Consider the following 24,669-nt stretch of genomic DNA (forward strand, 5'->3'; position numbering starts at 1 on the left):
TTTTGTCTTTTATTAGCATATTTGGTATTGGAGTAATCCAAAGGTAATTGAAAGTAATCCAGTTAAAGTAATCCTACCCAACCCTGGTCGCATTTTGTGTTAGTTCTGCCGGAGATCAAAGCCGGGAGAGAAAGCTTACCACGTGTTGTGAGTCATCATTTTATTCATATTGAGTTTCTTTTGTCTTTTATTAGCATATTTGCTATTGGAGTAATCCAAAGGTAATTGAAAGTAATCAAGTTAAAGTACCCCTACCCAACCCTGGTCACATTTTGTGTTAGTTTTGCCGGAGATCAAAGCCGGGAGAGAAAGCTTACCACGTGCGGTATTTAGGAAGACACACACTTCACAATTCAGTACACGAGCGTCTCCTAGTGGTAAAATCTATTTAGTGCAGGAAACAAATTGTAAAACGCAAATTCATTTAAAAAAAGATGCATTTTGAAGAACTCGAATTTTGTTTCAAGGGTAAATATTTTTCTTATTATTTCCCCTTTTATTTTATATGTGGTTACATTTTATTCTATTGAATATTTTGTTCAATCACAAGTATATTTTTTCTGTATGTATACGTTCATTTTATATTTATTGCGTGGAAATAGTTTTAACGTTTTTATTTTATTTTTATTTTTTGGGTGGGGTTGATAAAGCTAGCAAAGAACCTATTTTTTTTTTGTCTCTTCTAGTTCACAGAGCACTTACCTGATAAATGGTTGATTCTCTGTTTGGAGCACAGGTGTCAAAGAGGCGGCCAGCGGGCCCGCTAAGGGATTGAATCCGGCCCGCGAGACAACACTCAGAGAAGCGCAAGAGAAAAACAAGCTTCAGGTTGAAATATGTCAACTTGATGTTGCCAAAGCCAGGTGTCTCTCACAAAGACACTGTACTTGTATTTATTTTCTCTCTCCCTCTTTCTTTCTTTTCCACCCCTTTTCTCCCACTCTGTCTTTGTCTCTTTCACTCTCTGTGTCTCTCTTTTTCTCTTCCTTTGTTGCTCTTTGTCTCTTTCTCTCTCTGTGTCTTTTAACCTCTTTTGCTCTAACTTCCTTTTTTCATTTTCTCTCTTTTCTCTTTTTCTCTTCCTACCCTTCATGCTTTCTTTTTTCTCCTTCCGTCTTTCTATTTCTCTTTGGATTTCTTTCTTCCTCTCCCTTTCTTTTCCCCCTCTCTCATGACTTTTTATCTTTTGTTTCTCACGCTCTCTCCCTCCCCCTCTTTTTCTTTCTTTGTCCCGCCCTCTCTCCTTTTCATTCCCTCTTTCTCTTATTTCTTCATCTCTCTTTTTCTTTCTCTTTAATTTACTAGTTCGGCCCCCGACAGAATGTTTGTTCTATCGTGTGGCCCCCGAGTTAAAATGAGTTTGACACCCCTGATCAAAGGAATTACAGCTCGATCAACTAAAATAAATCCACCCCGTTAGGTCTGGGTTGCAGCTCGTTGCTCTATGCAAAGTGTTTTTTTTTTTTTTTTACATGTTTATGTAAGTTTGTGGTGTTGACACAGTAGCAAACTACTTTACTATGCAAATTACATCTGGCATTGTCCTTTTCTGTAGTTGGAAAAAAAGTCCACCCTGCGCTGCTTTCCTGTTTGCTTCGGTCAGTTTTATCTTCTGCTCAGGGTGGATGAGTAAATTTTGCCCTCTCTTCTGCCTGACATTTAGGATGCAAAGTAGGCCAGGTAAGGAGGTGGTAAATGTGTGCCTGTCAGACACAGCTCAGGCATAAATGTCCATAAACATGTCTTGTTGCATAGAATGTTTCACAACATCGATATCAATGATATCAAAGAATTTGAATTGTTCTAAATCAGGGGTGTCAAACTCATTTTAACTCGGGGGCCACACGATAGAACAAACATTCTGTCGGGGGCCGGACTAGTAGATTAAAGAGAAAGAAAAAGAGAGATAAAGAAATAAGAGAAAGAGGGAGGGAAAAGGAGAGAGGGCAGGACAAAGAAAGAGAAAGAGAGAGAGGGAGGGAGCGTGAGAAACAAAAGATAAAAAGATGTGAGAGAGGGGAAAAAGAAAGGGAGAGGAAGAAAGAAATCCAAAGAGAAATAGAAAGACAGAAGGAGAGAAAAGAAAGTGTGAAGGGTAGGAAGAGAGAAAGAGAAAAGGAAAAAAGGAAGTTAGAGCAAATGAGGTTAAAAAGACACAGAGAGAGAAAGAGACAAAGAACAACAAAGGAAGAGAAAAATAGAGACACAGAGAGTGAGAGAAAAGAGGTGGAAGAGAGAGAGAGAGAGAGAGAGAGAGAGAGAGAGAGAGAGAGAGAGAGAGAGAGAGAGAGAGAGAGAGAGAGAGAGAGAGAGAGAGAGAGAGAGAAATACAAGTACAGTGTCTGTGAGAGGAACCTGGCTTTGGCAACATCAAGTTGACACATTTCAACCTGAAGCTTGTTTTTCTCTTGCGCTTCTCTGAGTGTTGTCTCGCGGGCCGGATTCAATCCCTTTAGCGGGCCTGATCTTGCCTGCGGGCCGCCTGTTTGACAATAAAGAAAGGCCAAGGGAGCTGGATGAGAGATAGGACTGCGCTATCTACATAGAGAAGCAGCACTTTGAAGAAATTGGTGGAGCAGGGAACTGTCGAGATTTCTAATCACCATCTCATCTCATCTCATTAGCTGCACCGCTTATCCTCAGTAGGGTCGCGGGTGTGCTGGAGCCCATCCCAGCGATCATCGGGCAGTGGGCAGGGGACACCCTCAACTGGTTGCCAGCCAATCGCAGGGCACACAGGGACAGACAACTCGCTCGCTCATTCACACCTAGGGACAATTCACCTGAAATGCATGTCTCTGGAATGTGGGAGGAAACCCACGCAAGCACGGGGAGAACATACAAACTCCGCACAGGAAGTCAGTCTAATCACCATAGGCTACAAAAAAACGTTTATTTTATTTTTTTACCAAAATTTAATACAGACATGAAGGCAGCAATCCGTGTGAATACAATTCACACAATGAATACTTAATACCTAATTTATAAAAAAAATAAGCACATACTAGACTACTGTATTTCTAAAAATGGCTGCTTCACAGTGAAACAATATTTTTTTAAAAATCTATTTTAGTAATCCTCTCAATGTCACGGTTGCCATGGCGCCCAATTGGCCCCGCCCAAGTGGCGCCAGCTGCGGCTCGTTAACAGATAGGCTTTCTGTCTATTTGAGCTCAGTGCTCTCACTCTTCCCTTGTCAGTCCGTCAATGAACCTCAGCCCCGCAAGACATGGGTTCTGACTCGGTCCTGTTTCCTGTTGGTATTCCCTGTCGTGCTCGTTTATTTTTGTCCTGTTTAATATCGGTTTCCATTTCGTTCTCGTCTATTTTTGTCCTGTTTATTATTCTCTCCAGTTTTTGTTCCCGTCTAGTTTGTCCTGTTTATTTTTCTATATCCTGTTTCATTATCCATCCTGTCTGTCCCGTCCAGTCCGGTATCGTCCCCGTCTGTCCGATATCAATTTGGGCAATTAGATTCAATCTCGTCGGTCTCTGGCTTCCTGTCTTTCCACGCCAGACCGCTGCCTAACGTGCATGACTCCCCATTTCCCGTAAATAAAAGGCTTGTGTGCGATACGTCACGCGTTTGGGTCCTGATCCTGTTCTGGTTCGTGATACTCACTTGACCGTGGGAGATCATTTATCTTTAAAATGGGCAAAAGCTACATTGGTATATACTTATAATGATAATCATGATCATCATTTTCATAAAAACCATAAACATAATACAAACAATCACAATATTCATAACAGATTACACAAAACAAGAGCACAAACAGCATAAATGCATAATTATTATATAGGACATGTTATTACAGTGTATGGTAGATACTGGCTTACTCAGTGTTTATTTGAGCTGTAAAAAGTAATGGGTCCCGGGGACTCGCATGCTACAAAAATCTATGGGTCCCAACAGAGATCTATCTACCTTTGGAAATATACACTTTTTTCCTTGGATTACTTTCAACGGGACCCGGACTCTGCAGGTCTGCATCAAACCTTAAGTACCGGTATCATTTTCCGTTCATTTTTGCCGGCTGTGATTTTTGGGCTGTGGACTTTAATGAAGGACATTTAGTTTCAATCGCGGGACTTGAAGTCGGGTTTGGGTTAATTTTGTGTTTGTGTTGCATGTTTAAATGTGGGCGCATGCGGCTTATATACAGGTGCGGCTTGTGTAAGTACAAAATCGGTTTTCCTCTTAAAATGTGGTGGGTGCGGCTTATAATCAGGTGCGCTCTATAGTCCGGAATTGACGGTATTCATTCAGTTTTGATCATCACAGATTATTGGTAATACAAATCAGTTATCACTTCAAGATTTTTCAGTTCACAACAATATTGTACATTATACAAAATAATATTGCTGAAATATTAGTCTATAGATTCATGCAGTTTTAATCACGTCAGATTTTTCAGTTCATATATTCTTCGTGGTTTGCTGTCCCGCCACGGTTGTAATGCCTCCTCAAGGTCCAATTGCAGCAACGGAATTTCCATAGCTAATTTGTGGTTTTCATTGTCGTTGTGCCGGTCCAATGTGCTTTTCTGGAAGTTGGTATTGCGAAATGATTTATGCAATCCAGTTTTTTTGTCACGCTGGGTGCACGCATCACAGAACATGTAGCCTCCATTGTCATCCTCCTCGTAGCGTAACCAGGAATATAATTGAGTCCATTTTGGCAGAAAAGTCCTTTTCTTGTTAGGGGTATTCTTTTGTTTATCTTTCGTCGAATCGTTCGCATTAACACACGTGTTTTCCTTGCCTTCGCGGTCTTCTGAAGAATTTCTCCGCCGTTTTTTCGTGCTGGAATTATTGCCGTTGTTACCACTTTCTGTATTATGTTTCGACTTATTACCGCCACTGAAGAAATGACCAATTTTTTGTTGATTTGCACCTAATACCAACTGTTTTTACAGAGGCATACTTCTCTTTCACACGACAACCACCAAAACAATGACGTCATCTCGAAGCAACGGGATCTCGTTTGCCGAAATCGGCGCGAGACCAAAACAACAAGGCCTGATCTGCCTGCCGAAAAGTTTGGATTGCGGTAAATCTTTGTTAAAAAAAAAATAATAATCGGGTAATAATGACAATTTGGTGTCAAAAAAGTTGTGTCCCGGGGACGCACGTTGATTTGACATTATGCGTCCCCAGCAAAAATGATACGTCTGGGATGCAGGGACGCGGGCAAACCAGAACACTGGTTACTTTGTAACACAGTATATTATCAATTATGAAACAGAAATGAGTTCATGGGCTGAATGGGTAGAACTATCTAGAATAATCTGCTGCCTCGTTAACGATGCTACAGTGTCGAAAAGGATTTTGGGGTTTTTCTTTTGTGCCGCAATCACCTTAAAAAAATAGGCTGATTTTGCAGAGGCAAGGGCTGCTTTATAGTTTAACAAGTTGTCACATCAGGTTTGAGATAGGCCGCACTGTGTTTAATATGGCGAAATGACACCTGAGCCCTTTAGTGTTACCTGTGGTGTTCCGCAGGGTTCAGTAATTGGCCCCCTTCTTTTCAGAATTTAATTTCCCCCTATGTTCCGGTCCAGAGCCTTCGCTCTGAAAATGCTGGTCTACTAGTGATCCTAAGAGCCAAGAGGAGATCCGCAGGTTCAAGAACGTTCTCCATTCGGGCCCCGGTGCTGTGGAATGCTCCTCCCCCTGAGATTCGATCTGCAACCTCAGTAGAAATTTTTAAATCTAAGATTAAAACACACTTCTATTCTATCGCATATGAATAACCTATATTTTCATGTTGACGATATCAGTGTATCTGTATTATCTGCCCTCATGTAGGTTGATGGTGTCATAATAGTCTGTGGTTTGCATTAATCTGTGGTCTGTGCAGCCCTTTGAGACTGTTCCTTCTCAAGGTTTCTTAATTTTCCTCATGTTGAGGTTCTTGAGTTTTTCCTTGCCCTCATGTAGGTTTTAGATCGGGGGATGGTGTCATAACATTCTGTGGTATTCAGTAGTCTGTGGTCCATGCAGCCCTTTGAGAGTGTCCCTTCTCAAGGTTTCTTAATTTTCCTCATGTTGAGGTTTTTGAGTTTTTCCTTGCCCTCATGTAGGTTTTAGATCGGGGTATGGTGTCATAATAGTCTGTGGTTTGCAATAGTTTGTGGTCCTTGCAGCCCTTTGAGACAGTCCCTTCTCAAGGTTTCTAATTTTCCTCATGTTGAGGTTTTTGAGTTTTTCCTTTCCCTCATGTAGGTTTTAGATTGGGGGATGGTGTCATAATAGTCTGTGGTTTGCAATAGTTTGTGGTCCATGCAGCCCTTTGAGAGTGTCCCTTCTCAAGGTTTCTTAATTTTCCTCATGTTGAGGTTTTTGAGTTTTTCCTTTCCCTCATGTAGGTTTTAAATCAGGGGATGGTATCATAATAGTCTGTGGTTTGCAATAGTTTGTGGTCCATGCAGCCCTTTGAGATTGTCCCTTCTCAAGGTTTCTTAATTTTCCTCATGTTGAGGTTCTTGAGTTTTTCCTTGCCCTCATGTAGGTTTTAGATCGGGGGACGGTGTCATAATAGTCTGTGGTTTGCAATAATCTGTGGTCTGTGCAGCCCTTTGGGACTCTTTGCTTTTCAGGCAATTTCCGAGGGTTAATATGACCTGGAGGATTTCCCCAGAATTCGGTGCAACTCTGATGACATAAGGAAAGGTTTCTCCGGGCTTCCATCGTTTCTCTCCAAGTCATCGCCTGAAAAAATAGACAGTATGTAAATATATGAAATACAAGGGAACATGTTTGATAAGCTAGCAAAGGTAGCCATTGTAAAAAAACATGTTTGAATTTTAGGGTCATTTCAATCAGTCTTGTTCCCTGAGAAGTTTGCATCTATACTTGAGTTTGTACAAGTAGGGAAAATGCTCAACCTTCTAGTTGTAAAATATTATAAATGTAAACTCTATTGAATAGACCTATTCTAAGGGTGGCAACATGTATATCTTAGTTAGGGCAGACAAGTGGGAGTTTTGATGAGGTATCTGGATCAAGCTTCTGTCCCTTGTCTTTTCAATTCAAAGTTCAGGACTCTCAAGAATGGTGGTCCTGCTGCCTGGGTGGCGGACCCCCTAAGGCAGTATGTTCAAAGATACTTGTATGATGGAAAACACACACCACATAGCAGTCAGTTGTCACCATGAGCGCGAATGAGAATTATTGTTATGTCACGGTTGCCATGGCGCCCGATTGGTCCCGCCCGTGTGGCACCAGCTGCGGCTCATTGACAGATTGGCTTTTTGTCTGTTTAAAGCTTTCCTTTATCAGTCCATCAACGAACCTCTGCCCCGCAATACGTGGGTTCTGACTCGGTCCTGTTTTCCTGTTGGTATTTCCTGTCTGGTATTGTACCGGTTTATTTTGTCCTGTTTAATATCAGTTTCCAGTTTCGTTCCCGTCTATTTTTGTCCTGTTTATTATTCTCTCCAGTTTTCGTTTGTGTAGTTTGTCCTGTATAATTTTGATATCATAATCAATCCTGTCTGTCCTGTCCTGTCCGGTATCGACCCCATCTGTCCGATATCACTCGGGCAGTTGGAATCGATCTCGTCGGTCTTTGGGTTCCTGTCTTTCCACGCCAGACCGGTGCCTAACATGCATGACTCCCCATTTCCTGTAAAATAAAAGCTTGTGTGAGAAACGTCACGCATTTGGGTCCTGATCCTTTTCCTGGTTATGTGTCATCATTGCAGCCTCTGTCATGTTGCACATGCAAGTATGGACATTTCTTGGACACGCTCGAACAAACTCCTCTTTTTTCATCTTTTTGGGGTTTGGGTTGGCATTTGGACTGTATTTGAAACAGCGTTCTTCTTACTTTTACCTTTTTCAAGCTACTCTAACAAAAAACGAGGGCATGAACATGAAATCACTCTAACCGCCCCCCATCCCTTTCCTGCTCCTTTATGTGTTGCATATCCCAAATATTGATTACCGGTATGTATTATAATTGATTGAAGTAAGCTAAAAGCAGGTAGGCGGTTGGAATTTTTTAAAGGGTCTTTGTTAATATTGTTGTTAACACATACATAATAGAGAAAATATTATGCTTTCAACTTTGTAGAGACACCTCAAATGCACCCCAACTTTAAGAATGCATTTTGTTAAGAAAAAATAAATGAATTTTCATTAAAGGAGATATTTACTTACAGAAGCAGATGAAAAATGTGTCAACACACATGGCATAAACACTGAAGAAACCATGTGCAATCAGATAGGACCCCACCATTGTTGTCTAATAGAGGGAAGAAAAAACATACTGTGCGTCTGGCCTTCTCCCGTCAGCACTCACAGGAATTCTGTTATATAAATACATGCTAAGAAAAAGCATTTTCTGTAAGCAATTATAGCTCAAAACCCTAATTGAAAGTATGTCAACCATTTTCCTTCAACATAGCTATTCTAGTCTACGTGTTTACTTGTGATTACCAATAAAGGAACCTCATAGTAGTGAAGATCTGGTACTTCTACTCCAAAAAGATTGATTTTCTCTCTGAAGAGAAGTGATGTTAATACACCTGGAACATAAAAGATGAAGAAGTTGGGTTTCACCAGATTTAAAAAAAGAAATCAAGAACTACATGGGGTAAGATCATAATTTGCATTCTACTTTGCTTCATACCCGTAGCTTCTTCCGTGGCTTTTTGTTTTGCACTTGATGCTTTTTGACCCATAGAGTCTCCCATAGTTTTTTTTTTATTTGTATTTTTGGCCTTAGGTTTAGGTTTTTATTGTCAGGACCAGAACAGAAACAGGACCTAATTGCGTTACGTTTATCACAAGTTTTATTAAAGGAAAGATGGGGCGGCATTAGCTCAGGAGGTCGTCTTGGGATCAAGAGATCGCAGGTTCGATTCCCTCCGTGTTATATGTCTAAGTGTCCCAATAAGCAGGTCGGCGCCTTGCATGGCTGCATGGCCGCCATTGGTGTGTGAGTGTGAATGGGTAAGTGTGAAGCACATTGTAAAGCGCTTTGGGAGGTCTTCATTGACCTGAAAAGCTCTATATAAATGCAGACTATTTACCATTTAGGAAGGGCTGCGCCCACTATCCGGAGTTAAACGCGGAAGTGGATCTTCGGTGTCGGGTACGGAAAAAACGGGTCAGTAGCCAGGACAGGAGAGCATTAAACGTGGTCGGGAACGAAAACGGGTCGAAAGCCAGGAGAGGAGAGTAGTCGTGGTCAGGATCAAAAATGGATCAAAGCCGGGGGACAGACGGGAGCAGAAGACAGGTGGGAGTCAGGGTCGAGAAAGGATAGCTCAGGAGGTAAAGCGCTCGTCTTGGGATCAAGAGATCGCAGGTTCGTGTCAAAAAGAAGCCAAAACGTCCTTATGTGGCAAGATTGTTCGAATTAGCGTCGTTAGCATAGCGTGCTTGTCCCACTGTTTGTAGTCTCCTGACGTCACTTGTCCCCTGTAATGGCATTTTCTGCTGTCTGCTCAGAACACAAAGGATACATTGATATCATAGACAGTAAAGACTGTGTTATATGTCGAAGTGTCCTTGGGCAATACACTGAATCCCAAATGCCCCCAATAAGTAGGTTGGCGCCTTGCATGGCAGCATGGCCGCTATTGGTGTGTGAGTGTGTGTGTGAGTGTGTGTGTGAATGGGTAAGTGTGAAGCACATTGTAAAGCGCTTTGGGAGGTCTTCATTAACTTGAAAAGCGCTATATAAACGCAGACTATTTACCGTTTACCATTTAGGAAGGGCTGTGCCCACTATCCGGAGTCCGCTATTCGCGGGAAGCAGGTCGCTCTAAACGAGGAAGTGGATCTTCCGTGTCGGGAACAGAAAAAACGCATCAGTAGCCAGGACAAGAGAGCAAGAAACGTGGTCGGGATCAAAAACGGATTGAAAGCCAGGAGAGGAGACTAGACGTGGCCAGGGACAAATACCTGTCGAAGCTGGGACGGGAGAGTAGACGTGGTCAGGATCAAAAATGGATCAAAGCCAGGGGACAGACGGGAGCAAAAAACAGGTGGGAGTCAGGGTCAAAAAAGGCTTGCCTAGTGTTAACTGAGGTTTCGCAGACGGTCTGACAAAAGGGGACAGAAAGGAGTGGGTTTAACACAGGTGATTCACATCGGTAATCATGACATTTATGACACATAGGTTTTTGTGTCCGTAGCGCTTTAACACCATCCACTTTTTGATTCACTCACAAGGAACATTTTAAACACACAAATCAATATTTTTACACACACGAATTTTCCCAAATCTTCTTTTTTGTGGATATACCATTCTGACAATGATCTTACTCCATAGAACGATAACTGTAACTTACCAACTCCCCCTGCTATCAACACTTTTCCCAAAAACAAAAGAAAATCGGTAACTCTGTCCACAACTGCAACCCTGTAGAAAACAAATGAAACCACAGTTCATGGTGATTTATGTCATCTCTGTCCAATTTTACATTTATTTCCAAAACAAAATGTGGGAAAAGCATAAATACTTTTCAATGGCATAGTGGTTTTGTAAAAACGTTTCTTGCTAAAGTTAATGTGAGCCTGACCTGACCATGTTCCTCATGAGAAGGTAGAATGCATCTTGAGCTGACCTTAAGAAGTTCTTGCCATAAATTGCCACCTAACGGATATTACAAGTAAAAGTTACATATTTGCATTGCAAACAATATATGAATCTGTACATTACAATTAGTGACATGCGATGAAGTCTGGTGAGGCAGTCAGATTTACATATAAATGAGTCTACATCTTATTCATTGTTTGATTAGCAATACAAGAAAGCATTATATTAGCTTTAGCATAGAATAATGAGTGGAGAGGTGTTGCAAAAGGATAGTGGGATGATTTTCTAAGGGATGGGAAGGGAACCTGTATGCTACTGCAGGGGTAAACCAGTGAAAGCTGTCGGGCCCTGCTGTTGAACAGAAGAGTGTCACCCTGACCCGAGTGACATGGCCGCTTTCTTGTGTCCCATTTCATCCGGAGGGATGAAAGCATGACCGACTTAGGTGCCGAGGTGCTTAACTTGGGCATTTGGGTTGGCCATGGTCGAATTATTTGTGTTTTTTGCTACTTTTTTCCTTTCTTTGTTTTTGTGTATGTGTTTGTCTTGCTGTCGGTCACCCCTCTTGAGGGATATGACCAAGGTAGATAGATAGATAGATAGCACGATAGCTAGATAGATAGATAGATCGCTAGATAGATAAATAGCTAGGGGGATGGAGGGATGTAAATATACATTCAATACGTGTTTGAACATCAAGAATTTTGAACGTTCATACTAATTATAGCTCAACCGGATGGATGGATGGATGGATGGACGGACGGACGGACGGACGGACGGACGGACGGACGGATGGATGGATGGATGAGGCTTTAAATGTAAGAGATGGATGGATATATGGATGGATGGATTGATTGCAATGAATCTTCTACTTAATTAACAGACACTTGGATGGATGGATGGATAGATGGATGGATGCATTGATTGAAATGAATCATCTACTTAATTAACAGACAGATGGATGGATGGAAGGATGGATGGATAGATGGATGGGGAGATGTATTAATTGAAATGAATCATCTACTTCATTGACAGACAGATGAATGGATGGATGGAGGGATGCGTTGATTGAAATGAATCATCTACTTAATTAACAGACAGATGGATGGATGGATGGAGGGATGTATTAATTTAAATGAATCATCTACTTCATTGACAGACAGATGAATGGATGGATGGATGGATGGATGCGTTGATTGAAATGAATCATCTACTTAATTAACAGACGGATGGATGGATAGATGTATAAATTGAAATGAATCATCTACTTCATTGACAGACAGATGAATGAACGGAGGGATGCATTGATTGAAATTAATCATCTACTTATTTGACCGACAGATGGATGTATGGATAACTCGATAGATAGATAGATAGATAGATAGATAGATAGATAGATAGATAGATAGATAGATAGATAGATAGATAGATAGATAGATAGATAGATAGATAGATAGATAGATAGATAGATAATATCATTTTTTATTAAAAAATGTCCATGCAATAAGAAAAAAAATTCGGGATGCCTTGACTTGCTGTTAGCTTGCCAATACGATCACTAGTTATATTGTTTGGGGCTGAGGTGTGCGCCAAATCAGAATCCTTGCTTACTATCCCCCTCTGCCGTGAGGCAAGAGAATTGATTGCCTCACTCTGCACCTGCAGACGCTCAGCCACGCAACACGTTACATACTAAATGTATAAATAATATTCATAAATAATTGAAAACAATGTATAAAAATCAGCTTCACCTGACTGCACGTCACTGCTTACAAGTAAACACACTACTTCGATGACTCACCATTAAGTAAGCGTTCTGGTTCATGTAGCGAATGAATTTTTCCAGACACCAGAAACAGCACGACAAGCAGCAGAGTATAAACCTGGACAGGCTATTGTCAAGCCCTGCAAAGACACAACCAATCAATAGATTAAAGGATTTTATACGTTTGCCTATAAAGGATTTTATACAATTGACTACAAAGTACATGAATTCAGTTTGATGCAGTAGAGATATTCATTGACTGTGTTTTTTAGATAAATTTGAAGCAGGGTTGGGTAGGGTTACTTTAACTGGATTACTTTCAATTACTTTTGGATTACTCCAATACCAAATATGCTAATAAAAGACAAAAGAAACTAAATATGAATAAAATGACTAAATTTTGTGCAGCCTTGGGGAGTAACGGAATACATGGAACGGCAAAAATGATGTTGGCAATCTGTTTGGATTTATTTTCATTTTGTTTCTGTTGCATTTGATGTTAGTTTTGCCGGAGATCAAAGAGATCAAAGCCAGGAGAGAAAGCTTACCACGTGTTGTGAGTCATCATTTTATTCATATTTAGTTTCTTTTGTCTTTTATTAGCATATTTGGTATTGGAGTCATCCAAAAGTAATTGAAAGTAATCCTGTTAAAGTAACCCTACCCAACCCTCGTCGCATTTTGTGTTAGTTTTGCCGGAGATCAAAGAGATCAAAGCCAGGAGAGAAAGCTTACCACATGTTGTGAGTCATCATTTTATTCATATTTAGTTTCTTTTGTCTTTTGTTAGCATATTTGGTATTGGAGTCATCCAAAAGTCATTGAAAGTAATCAAGTTAAAGTAACCCTACCCAACCCTGATTAGAAGGTTTGGCTGTGTGGAATGCATCAGACTTATTTCTGATAACAGAATTCCTGTGAGTGCTGGCGGAGAAGGCCAGACGCACAAGGACAGACGTCGGGGCCCCACTGGTATGCGAAGATTGCGGAGCCCAGCCGACACACCCTCATGCGAGGGGAAGACCAATGAGCGAAAGCTAACGTTAATTACAGATGACACATAGCTCATAGCCAATGGGATGTCTTTTCTTTGTTTGTGAAATGTATAAATGATCCGGGGCAACTGGGAGGGACACACGGTCTCCTGTTGATAGACTTAGGTCTTCTGTTTGGAACAATAAACATCCGCCCCTGTGTGAAATGTCGGCTTTCCTGGTCATTTTTCTCTCAAGAAACGGGGCGCATAAATTTTTGGATGAATGTAGGTTGTGTTTGGTTAATAGAGTCAGATAACTAATTTAAACGGTATATTTTGATAATTAAGCCTCAACAAGATCCATTGATAAAAATTTTGGGCTAACGGCGCATGGATGTCGGGTGGGATGTGCTAACCTTTCAGTTTCCTCTCCAAGTATCTCAGCGTAATCCGAAAAACCTGCACAACAGAAAGAACGAGAGCCCCAAATGCCAAAGACCCTGTGTGATACCTGAAAAACAAGACAAAAGTGAAATCATTCCACGTTCCCTGACAGTTTTTTACAATAGAAGATTTCAGAACCTGCTACTGAGCTTTATCTCTCTACATCAGGGGTCAGCAACCTTTTTGGTGTGGAGTGCCACTTTCAAATTTCCTTGTAAATCATTGTGCCACACCGAGATTGATGACTCCCACAGCAATTTTTTTTTTTACATCCAACAGAGCTGTCATTTTACACCAGTCCGAATATACAACATGGATTTACAATGAAATCGTATAACTGACCAATTTATCTTCTACTATTCTTGTTCATCGACAAACTAAAAAATGAATGTGAATAACATGTGGAAAGGCCTGTAGACATCCATGACTTCAACTATGCTTCATCAACAATGAACTACAATCAAAATCAAGTGATATGGACAGCTACCATTCCAATTCATCGATAAAATCTTATTTTAGAAACTATCAAAACTTGAAACACACACACACCTTTAATACATTCGCCATCAGTAAATGGTTTTCCGTGCTTGGCCATGCAGTGAGCAATGTGATAGCTTGCTTCAGTGGTGGCGTTTGTAGCAGTAACAAATGTTTTCAGGGTCTGTGTTTGTTTGCCGTGCCTGCCTTTCCAGACCCTTCCTTGAATTCGTGTTCATGTTTCGTCTCGTAATGACGCTTAACACTTGCCGTACGAGGTACAACGCTCTCGAGGCATGATGCACAAACAGCACGGTCATTTTTTGCACAAAGCCTCAGTCATCTGTCCACACTGGCTGATAAGAACGAGATTTTTTCGCTGGAGGAGCTGTTGTGATTCGTTTATTTTTCGCGCGCCGGTGTTTCTGTGGGTGGGTTAATACACAGATCTTTCCTCCTCAGCGCGGCGCAGCACAGACACGCTGGATGGATGGATGGATGGATGGATGGATGGATGGATGGATGCATTGATTGAAATGAATCATCTACTTAATTAACAGACAGATGGATGGATGGATGGATAGATGGAGGGATGTATTGATTGAAATGAATCATCTACTTAATTAACAGATGGATGGATGGATGGAAGGATGTATTGATTGAAATGAAACCAGCGCGCATAACACACACACCTTTAATATATTCGCACAGACACGCTCACACGGAGCAGAGGTGGAGGGGCGCTACCGTAAAGCCTCTAAATAACACAGCGCGCTGTTGTGGAAAATAGACTTGCATTTGTAAAATAGAGTTGCGTACATTTAGAAATGTAGAAAGACTTGCTTACAGTAGTGAGGGAATGTTGACATCATTTCGAGAAGGTCCTTGGCAAGACAGTTGAGTTTCCCTAAAAGGGCATGAGACCTGCAAGGTCCCTCTGTGCAAGGTCCCTCTGAGCAATCTAAGGCGAACAACATGTCCTAATAAGGGTACGACAACATCTTCCTTGTTGAGACGCGAGATCTCCGCCGCCTTTTAGGTTGTACACAAACTGAAGCTATAAAAGTATTGTTATGTCTGGAGTTCTCTGAGTTCTTTGGGATGACGAAATAAAGAGCTCCCCCTCATGGCAAGCCTCCGTGTACTTGATTAAATCACGTAAGAGAAGACTTAAAAGATTATCGAACCTGCATTTTCCCCTACAATAAATGGCGCCCAACGTGGGGCTCGAACCCACGACCCTGAGATTAAGAGTCTCATGCTCTACCGACTGAGCTAGCCGGGCAAAATGAAAATGTCTGAATTTCACCTAAAAATGCTCATGAAAAAAATATCATTATTAATTTGCCGTGCGCTCGCGTGCCACTGGTTAACCCCGTGCCACAGGTTGCTGACCCCTGCTCTACATCCACTTCATCATGTGTCACATTTATTGCGCCAACCTGATTGCCCTTCTGAAAGATGATAACAATGGATGTGGAGGAACATCATCAGGCTTCCTCTTGGCCCAATAGTAGCTGGAGAAAGTCCCTGCGAGAGTGCATTGCTCCAAGGCTAAGCTGAAGTTGACGAGCCAGAAGAAAATCAGAAGGTTGCAAAGTTGGAGGAAGAACAAGTAATGGTGGTAGGACGTCTCCCCGCCGTAGAAGGCAAAAAGGCACTGAGAACCCGCACAGGACGGTTCTTCGGATGTGTCTCTTTTGGAGAACGTCTGTGAGGATAGAAGTTTTAGAAAACATGTTTTTTTTTTTTTTAAATCTCGAGTGACAAAAGACAAAAACTGTTACCTCAGGGTTACAAGTACTGTTGGCATCTGGGCAGCTTACATTGGGTGAAACCACTTTATAGATGGCCTCACCTGAGGAAGCCAGGTAACTAGTTTGCGGTGGAAGTTAAAGAAAAGTCAAAGGTATTGAGATGTCATGTACACATGGTTGGGTAGGGTTACTTTAACTGGATTACCGTATTTTCCGCACTATAGGGCGCACCGGGTTATAGGGCGCACCCCCAAAAAATAGCTTTTGGTCCTATATCTTCCATACATTAGGCGCACCGCATTATAAGGCGCTACAATGGGAACGTGGACAAAACAGTCAGATAGTTGAGTCAAACTTATTACCCCCTTAACATTTCCAAGGCTTGCAAAGACGCAAATACGTGTCGAGAACACGTGCGGATGCGGTGTCCGTACGATGTCACTCAAATGCATCGTTCCATCATTCGGAAGGTTAAAGTCTTGGGAGTCAAGAAATGCCAACCATTCCTTAGTTTCTACTTTCTTTTTCGCTCGCAACTTTACTGTGCATATGACAATAAACACTTGGAATTGAGTTTAATTAAAAAAAAAAGACACATCACAGAAACATCGATATCGGTCTGAAACAAGATACTGGGAAAATATATAGCCGGAGTAGCTCACCGAAGTCGTCGTGTTCAATAATAATTTGCAACCATGGTCCTCTTATATCCATGAGTGTAGTAAATCCAGGAGAGTAAAATATTTACAAATACAGACTAATGAAACATGTTTCTTTATGACGTACTTTAGCAAGCTTGCTATTCAGAGTCATCTTTTTCGGCCGATTGCAGGGTTTGTTTTGGCCCTCTAGCGTACCCGAGGCTCCGAATAACTTCAGCCAATAGCGATCGATTTAACGGATGATTGACACATCTTTTTCGGCCAATTGCAGGGTTTGTTTGGGCTCTCTAGCCTATCCGAGGCTCCGAATATCTTCAGCCAATAGCGATCGATTAAAATGATGATTGACACATTGGTTAGCCAATGAAACGCTGGTATTTAAATCCTAGCATACACCGAGGACTACTCCACGTTCGGGGGAAAATGGAGTCGGCGGCTGTTGCGTAAGTTGCGAGACCTTGCGACTTATTATTGAGCCATATATAAGGCGCACTGTAATATAAGGCGCATTGTCAGCTTTTAAAAAAAATTAAGACTTTTAGGTGCGCCTTATAGTGCGGAAAATATGGTACTTTCAATTACTTTTGGATTACTCCAATACCAAATATATATATATATATATATATATATATATATATATATATATATATATATATATAATATCCCGTTTCATTATCTATCCTGTCTGTCCCATCCTGTCCGGTATCGACCCCATCTGTCCGATATCCACTCGGGCAATTGGTATCGATCTCGTCCGCCTCTGGCTTCCTATCATTCCACGCCAGACTGCTGCCTAACGTGCATAACTCCCCATTTCCCGTGAAATAAAAGGCTTGTGTGAGAAACGTCACGCATTTGGGTCCTGATCCATTTCCGGTTCATGACATTCTGGGGACAGACATTGAGAATTAGCCTTGGCTAAAATGTTATAGTATGTGACATGGGTTTATGGAGCCTACTTGTTCCTTTTCAAATAAACAAAACTTGATAAAAATGACTGATTTATTTTTATGTGTATCATCTATATTGGCGAACTTTTATAATGTTTACAAGGAACAGATTTTCACAACATGAATAAATCCATTATAATATACAGGGTTGGGTTGGGTTGGTTTGGGTTACTTTAACTGGAATACTTTCAATGACTTTTGGATGACTCCAATCCCAAATATGCTAATAAAAGACAAAATAAACTAGATATGAATAAAATGATGACTCACAACACGTGGTAAGCTTTCTCTCCTGGCTTTGATCTCTTTGATCTCCGGCAAAACTAACACAAATTGCGACCAGGGTTGGGTAGGGTTACTTTAACTGGATTACTTTCAATTACTTTTTGGATGACTCCAATACCAAATATGCTAATAAAAGACCAAAAAAACTAAATATGAATAAAATGATGACTCACAACACGTGGTAAGCTTTCTCTCCTGGCTTTGATCTCCGGCAAAACGAACATCAAATGCGACAGAAACAAAATGAAAATAAATCCAAACAGCTTTTTGCCGTTCCATGTATCCTGTTACTCCCCAAGCCTGCACAAAATGGAGTCATTTTATTCAAATTTAGTTTCTTTTGTCTTTTATTAGCATATTTGGTATTGGAGTAATCCAAAAGTAATTGAAAGTAATCCTGTTAAAGTAACCCTACCAAACCCTAATTATAATTATTACAATTACACTGACAAAGTGCTTGTATTGCAGCCTTGTATTGGGAAATGTGAAGCACACTGTAAAGCGCTTTGGGAAGTCATTGACTTGAAAAGCGCTATATAAATGCAGATCATTTCAGATTTCATTTCAGATCAGGAACAGACAGGTGGAAAAACGGGTGCAAAAACGGGACAGGCGAGAGTCAGGGTCAAAAAGGCTTGCCTTGTCATAACAGAGGTTTGCAGACGGATTGACAAAAGGACAGTGACAGGACTGGGCTTAAAAAGAGACTGGGAGCCAATCAGAAAGCCCGCCGTGGCACAGGTGATCCAAATCGGTAATCAGAAAGGGGATCTTCCGTAGCGGGAGATGGCAGTGTCAGGGACGGAAAAACAGGTCGATAGCTGGGACATGAGAGCAAAACATGGTCGGGATCGAAAACGTGGCATTAGCCGGGACGGGAGAGCCGACGTGGTTGGGATCAAAAACGAGTCTTAAGCCGGGACGGGAGAGCAGACGTGGTCGGGATCAAAACGGCTCGTAGCCGGAGACAAACGGGGAGATCAGGAACAGACAGGTGCAAAAACGTGGCAGGCGGGAGTCAGGGTCAAAAAAACTTGCCTTGTCACAACATAGGTTTGGAGACGGACTGACAAAAGGAGAGTGACAGTAAAAAGAGACAGGGAGCCAATCAGAAAGCCCGCCGTGGCACAGGTGATCCAAATCAGTAATCAGAAAGGGGATCTTCCGTAGGGGGAGATGGCGGTGTCAGGGACGGAAAAACAGGTCGATAGCCAGGACAGGAGAGCAAAACATGGTCAGGATCGAAAACGTGTCGTAAGCCGGGACGGGAGAGCAGACGTGGTCGGGATCAAAAACGGATCGCAAGCCGGGACGGGAGAGCAGACGTGGTCAGGATCAAAACCGCTCGTAGCTGGAAACAAACAGGGAGATCAGAAATGGACAGATGGAAAAATTGGTGCAAAAACGCGACAGGCAGGAGTCAGGGTCAAAAAGGCTTGACTTGTCACAACAGAGGTTTGCAGACGGACTGACAAAAGGAGAGTGACAGGACTGGGATTAAAAAGGGACAGGGAGCCAATCAGAAAGCCCTCCGCGGCACAGGTGATCCACATCGCTAATCATGACAAGTCTTTAGATCCAGGATTGTATCGGTAACAAAAAAAAACAGTTGTAATATAGTATATCCTTTTGCCGCAGCCATTTCACTGAACCTAAAAACATTTTTTCCAAACATATGTTTTACTACCATTTCGTAGATATTGAAATATATCTAATAATATCCAAATAAAAAAAGATATTGACCCCTTTCGAAGGATACACAGCAGTAACAGCCCAGTAAGAAATACAAACTGCCAGCAACAGAAACGTAACAACCGGGTAGAAAAGGGTTGACATCATGTGACCGATGGCTCTGCAAAACAAACATTCCTATTCAAACTCATAAATTCCATTTCTGCTTTTTTAAAGCAACTGTACTGTCATTCGGGTTTACAGACTTGCTGGCCTCTTTGAGGAGAGCAATGGCCAACTTGATCCTCCTCCTCATGATGACAAGGATCAAGAAGATTGTGGCTTCTGCTACTCCTAGAGATGTCACTGAGCATGGCGAGTAAAACAGAAAAAAAACATGTCTTTTAATTCATGCGTTTATTACTTCTCGGCTTGATTACTGTAATGTATTGCTTTTTGGTCTCCCGATGTCTAGCATCAAAAGTTTGCAGCTGGTTCAGAATGCAGGAGCTAGACTTTTGACTAGGACAAAAAGTTTGAGCATATTACTCCTGTATTGGCCAACTTGCACTGGCTCCCAGTCCACTTAAGATGTGACTTTAAGGTTCTCTTATTAACATATAAATGTTTGCATGGGCTTGGGCTATACTCTCTTATCTCTCCGATTTCATTTCCCCCTATGTTCCTGCACAGAGTCTGCGCTCGGAAAATGCCGGTATACTTGTGACTCCGAGAGCCAAGAAGTCTGCAGGCTCGAGAGCGTTCTCCATCCGGGCCCTGGTGTTATGGAATGCCCTCCCTCCGGAGATAAGATCTCCAACTTGTAAGTTTTTAAATTGAGGCTTAAGACACACTTCTATTCCAAAGCTTATGATTGATGCCCACCTCATATTGTGTATTGTCCTGTCTTTTTCCGACTGCCTGCCTGGTGGTGACACGAAGGAGAAGGACGATTTGAGATGAGTCAGCGGACCAGCGTTTGACCTGAAGCATGTGAACGCCTGCATGGACCAGCTGGCAGAGATGGGAAGCTGCGTCGTGGCCGTCATAGACTTTCTGGACTAGTTTACAGGCTGGGGGCGTCGCTGCTGTCATGCACTTTCCGGACAAATTTTCAACATGTTACCTAGTGTTTACTATGTTTGTGTACTGTAATGCTTAATGTAATTCACCCTGGTCATCCTGAAAGGGGGATTCCCACTTGTGAGGTCCCTTCTCGGGGTTTCTCTTTTTCCTCACGCTGAGGTTTTGAGTTGTTCCTTGCCTGCATGTTGGTTTAAGATCAGGTCATTGTGTCATTGTAATCCTGTGCAGTTCTTTGAGACATTTTTGTGATTAAGGGCTATATAAATAAATTTGACTTGACTTGACTTATTGCTGTCATGGATGCCACGGCGCCCAATGGGCCCTGCCCGTGTGGCACCAGCTGCAGCTCGTTGAGAGAGGCTTTCTTTCCATATTAAGCTCAGCGCTCTGTTTTTTTTTGTCAGCCCGTCAAACGAACATCTGCCCCACAAGACGTGGGTTCTGACTCGGTCCTCTTTTGCTGTTGATATTTCAAGTCCGGTATCGTTCTCGTTTATTTTTGCACTGTTCAATTTCAGATTTCAGTTTTGTTTCCGTCTGTTTTTGTCCTGTTTGTTAGTTTCTCCAGTTTTTGTTCCCATCTAGTTTCTCCTGTTTATTTTCGTTATGCTGATTCATTATGAATCTCGGCGGTCTCTGGCTTCCCGTCTTTCCACGCCAGAACGGCTGCGTGACGTGATTGGGTCCTGATCCTGTTCTGGTTGCTGACAATTGCATTTCAAGTTGTGAAAAATGGGTGTCCGCTAACTTTTTGTCACGAGTTTCAGACAATGTCACATGATAAGTCGTTATTTTGGAAAAGTATGTCAAACTGGGTGCCCTTTCCGCGAATTAGTAGCTAAAAAATAGCAATGCGCTTGAAAACGGTTGAAGACCCCTGCTATAAACATTAACATATTGTATAACCATTACTTTGAAAACATCACGATTACACGTTTAGCATTCCAGACTGTTATGATGGTACACAAGTCAAGAAGCTAAAAAAAAACAATGAAAAATGGCAAAAGAAAAATACAACTTACGTAAAATGATCCAAGTTTGTCTGAGCTGGAGATAAACTTTGAGATCTGTCTGTACTCCAACCTCCACAATGGATACATCAGAACCTTGGTTGCCTCCAAGTCTTTTTAACACCAGAGAGCAGTACCACATGCCTACGATTGGAAATAGACATTCAATATGTGTGTGAACATCAAGAATTTTGAACGTTCATACTATTTATAGCTCAACTGGATGGATGGATGGATGGATGGATGGATGGATGGATGGATGGATGGATGGATGGATGGAAGGAAGGATGGATGGATTGATTGCAATGAATCTTCTACTTAATAAATGGACAAATGGATGAATGGAGGGATGGATTAATGGAGGGATGTATTGATTGAAATGAATCATCTACTTATTTAACGGACAGATGGATGTATGGATAATTGGATCATCGGTGGATGATTGATGGATGGAAGGATGGATGGGTGATAGGTGGGTTTTTAAATCTGGGTGGTGGATGGATGGATGGGTGATAGATGGGGCTTTAAATGTATGGGATGGATGAATGAATGAATGAATGAATGGATGGAAGGATGTATGGGTGATAGGTGGGTCTTTAAATCTGGGGGGTGGATGGATGGATGGATGGAAGGATGGATAGATGGGGCTTTAAATGTATGGGATGGATGGATGAATGGATGGATGAATGGATGGAAGGATGGATGAGTGATAGGTGGGTCTTTAAATCTGGGGGATAGATGGATGGATGGAAGGATGGATGGATAGATGGGTGATATATGGGGCTTCAAATATATGGGATGGATGGATGAATGGATGGAAGGATGCAAGGATGGATGGGTGATAGTTGGGTCTTTAAATCTGGGGGATGGATGGATGGATAGATGGATGGATGGGGGATAGATGGGGCTTTAAATGTATGGGATGGATGAATGGATGGAAGAATGGAAGGATGGATGGGTAATGGATGGTCTTTAAATCTGGGGGATGGATGGATGGATGGATGGATTGATGGATAGATGGATGGATGGATGGATCGATCGATAGATGGATGGATAGGTGATAGATGGGGCTTTAAATGTATGGGATTGATGAATGGATGGAAGGATGGATGGATGGATTGATAGCAATGAATCTTCTACTTAATTAACGGACACATGGATGGATGGAGGGATGGATTAATGGAGGGATGTATTGATTGAAATGAATCATCTACCTATTTAAAGGACAGATGGATTTATGAGATGAATAGATATATAGATAGATAGATGGATGAAGGGATATATTGATTGAAATGAATCATCTACTTATTTACAGATGTATGGATGATTTGATGGATGGGTGGATGATGGATGGATGGATGGAAGGATGGATGGGTGATAGGTTGGTCTTTAAATCTGGGGGATGGATGGAGGGATGGAAGCAAAGATGGATAGATGGATAGTAGATGGATGGGTGATAGATGGGGATTTAAATGTATGTGATGGATGGATGAATGGATGGAAGGATGAAAGGATGGATGGGTGATAGGTGGGTCTTCAAATCTGGGGGATGGATGGATGGAAGGAAAGATGGATAGATGGATGGATGGGTGATAGATGGGGCTTTAAATGTAAGGGATGGATGAATGGATGGAAGGATGGATGGGTGATGTGTGGGTCTTTAAATCTGGGGGATGGATGGAAGGATGGATAGATGGATATATGGATGGATGGGTGATAGATGGGGCTTTAACAACAGCGATCCGGTGCTCGCTGGGCAGAAGGAGCAGGGAGCCCTCGCGAACGAAGCATGGTTGGAGATCGGAAGCAAGTCGGGCAGTCGGGACAGGAGAACGGAACGTTGTCGGTAATCAAAAGCAAGATAGGCAGCCAGGAAGGGAGAACCGAGCGTGGTCGGAGATCGGGACGAGTCAGGTAACCGAAGACGATCGGGAAGCCAGGGACAGACAAGCAGGATACAGGAACAGGTCAGAAACAGAACGGGAGCCAGAGTCAAAAATGCGTGCCTTGCATATGCGGAGGTTCGCTGACGGACTGACAAGGAGTGAATGAGAATGATGTGTTTAAATAGGAGGAGAACTATTTAGGGAATGAGTGGCAGCTGGGGCTGAACGAGTGAGCACAGGTGAGGGTTACTGGCAAATCATGACATGGATGGATGGATGGATGGATGGATGGATGGATGGAAAACATACCACATCCCAAGAGTAGCATGACAGTAAAGATGGTCACCCACAACATAAGCGCAGCAGTAAATCTCAGTAGAAATATGAAAACGAGACTAAACAGCAATGACATCAGCAGACCTCTGCAAGTTAAAAAAAACAGAAAATGGGGAATGGTTATTGGACATCATGTGACCTGTAGCACATTAGTCAGAAGCATTAAAGGGACAGCGTGTAATATTTAATGCCACATAGTGTCATGATTACTCATTGCACTCACCTGTGCCCGCTCGTTTGGCGCCAGCTGCTGCTGGTTACCTGATTGGTTCCCCCTCCTATTTAAGCTCAGTGCTTTCACTCGCCCTTGGTCAGTCCATCAGCGAACCTTTGTTTACACAAGGCAAGCATTTTTGACTCTGACTCCCGTCGGTCCTGTTTTGTCACCCGTTTTCCACTTGATTTCCCCGTTTGTCTCCGGCTATGACCTGTTTTTTGACCCCGACCACGTTCTGATCTCCCGTCCCAGCTAATGACCTGTTTTTCTCGTCTAACCAAGCTACGATCTCCCGCTCCGGAAGATCCACTTCCGCATTCCGAACATGCTCCGATCCCGTGAGCGGCTTGCTTCCCCCGTCCAGCGAGCACCAGATCGCTGGCGCTGGTTTTTCCTATTTACCTCAAAAAACTTGCGAGTAACGTTACGCATCTGGGTCCTCCTTCTGTTCTGGTTTTGACACATAGTGTTTTCTGACTGATACTGGGAGCCATGTTATCAACTTTGTTTTTCCCGATAACGGGGACTCACAGCCACTCTTATCTTATTTTTACTTAGCTGATAGAATTAGAATTGTCGTCATGGTTATTGT

At 42.1% G+C, this 24,669-nt stretch overlaps 1 protein-coding gene and 1 non-coding gene across 2 annotated transcripts in view; both read right to left on the reverse strand.

Annotated features, from left to right (window-relative positions):
- Window positions 1-2,904: 2,904 nt before the first annotated feature.
- The window catches only part of LOC148376739 (choline transporter-like protein 5-A), a 38,488-nt gene continuing 16,723 nt past the window's right edge, over window positions 2,905-24,669 (reverse strand). The window contains exons 10-22 of the mRNA XM_088350259.1: window positions 23,834-23,946; window positions 21,651-21,782; window positions 19,809-19,908; window positions 19,631-19,723; window positions 16,005-16,092; window positions 15,660-15,928; window positions 13,713-13,807; window positions 12,357-12,460; window positions 10,539-10,612; window positions 10,308-10,378; window positions 8,446-8,534; window positions 8,167-8,251; window positions 2,905-6,714 (exon numbers count right to left, since the gene is read on the reverse strand). Of these exons, the coding sequence (XP_088206385.1) occupies window positions 6,617-6,714; window positions 8,167-8,251; window positions 8,446-8,534; window positions 10,308-10,378; window positions 10,539-10,612; window positions 12,357-12,460; window positions 13,713-13,807; window positions 15,660-15,928; window positions 16,005-16,092; window positions 19,631-19,723; window positions 19,809-19,908; window positions 21,651-21,782; window positions 23,834-23,946 (1,411 nt within the window). The 3' untranslated portion in view covers window positions 2,905-6,616. The remainder of the gene's footprint in view (window positions 6,715-8,166; window positions 8,252-8,445; window positions 8,535-10,307; window positions 10,379-10,538; window positions 10,613-12,356; window positions 12,461-13,712; window positions 13,808-15,659; window positions 15,929-16,004; window positions 16,093-19,630; window positions 19,724-19,808; window positions 19,909-21,650; window positions 21,783-23,833; window positions 23,947-24,669) is intronic.
- trnak-cuu (transfer RNA lysine (anticodon CUU)) lies at window positions 15,430-15,502 on the reverse strand. Its single transcript has one exon. It is a non-coding gene; the product is annotated as a tRNA-Lys (tRNA).

Source organism: Urocampus carinirostris, chromosome 1 (genome assembly GCF_059441175.1).
Source record: "Urocampus carinirostris isolate Australia breed hairy pipefish chromosome 1, RoL_Ucar_1.0, whole genome shotgun sequence".
NCBI classification, from domain to species: domain Eukaryota; kingdom Metazoa; phylum Chordata; class Actinopteri; order Syngnathiformes; family Syngnathidae; genus Urocampus; species Urocampus carinirostris.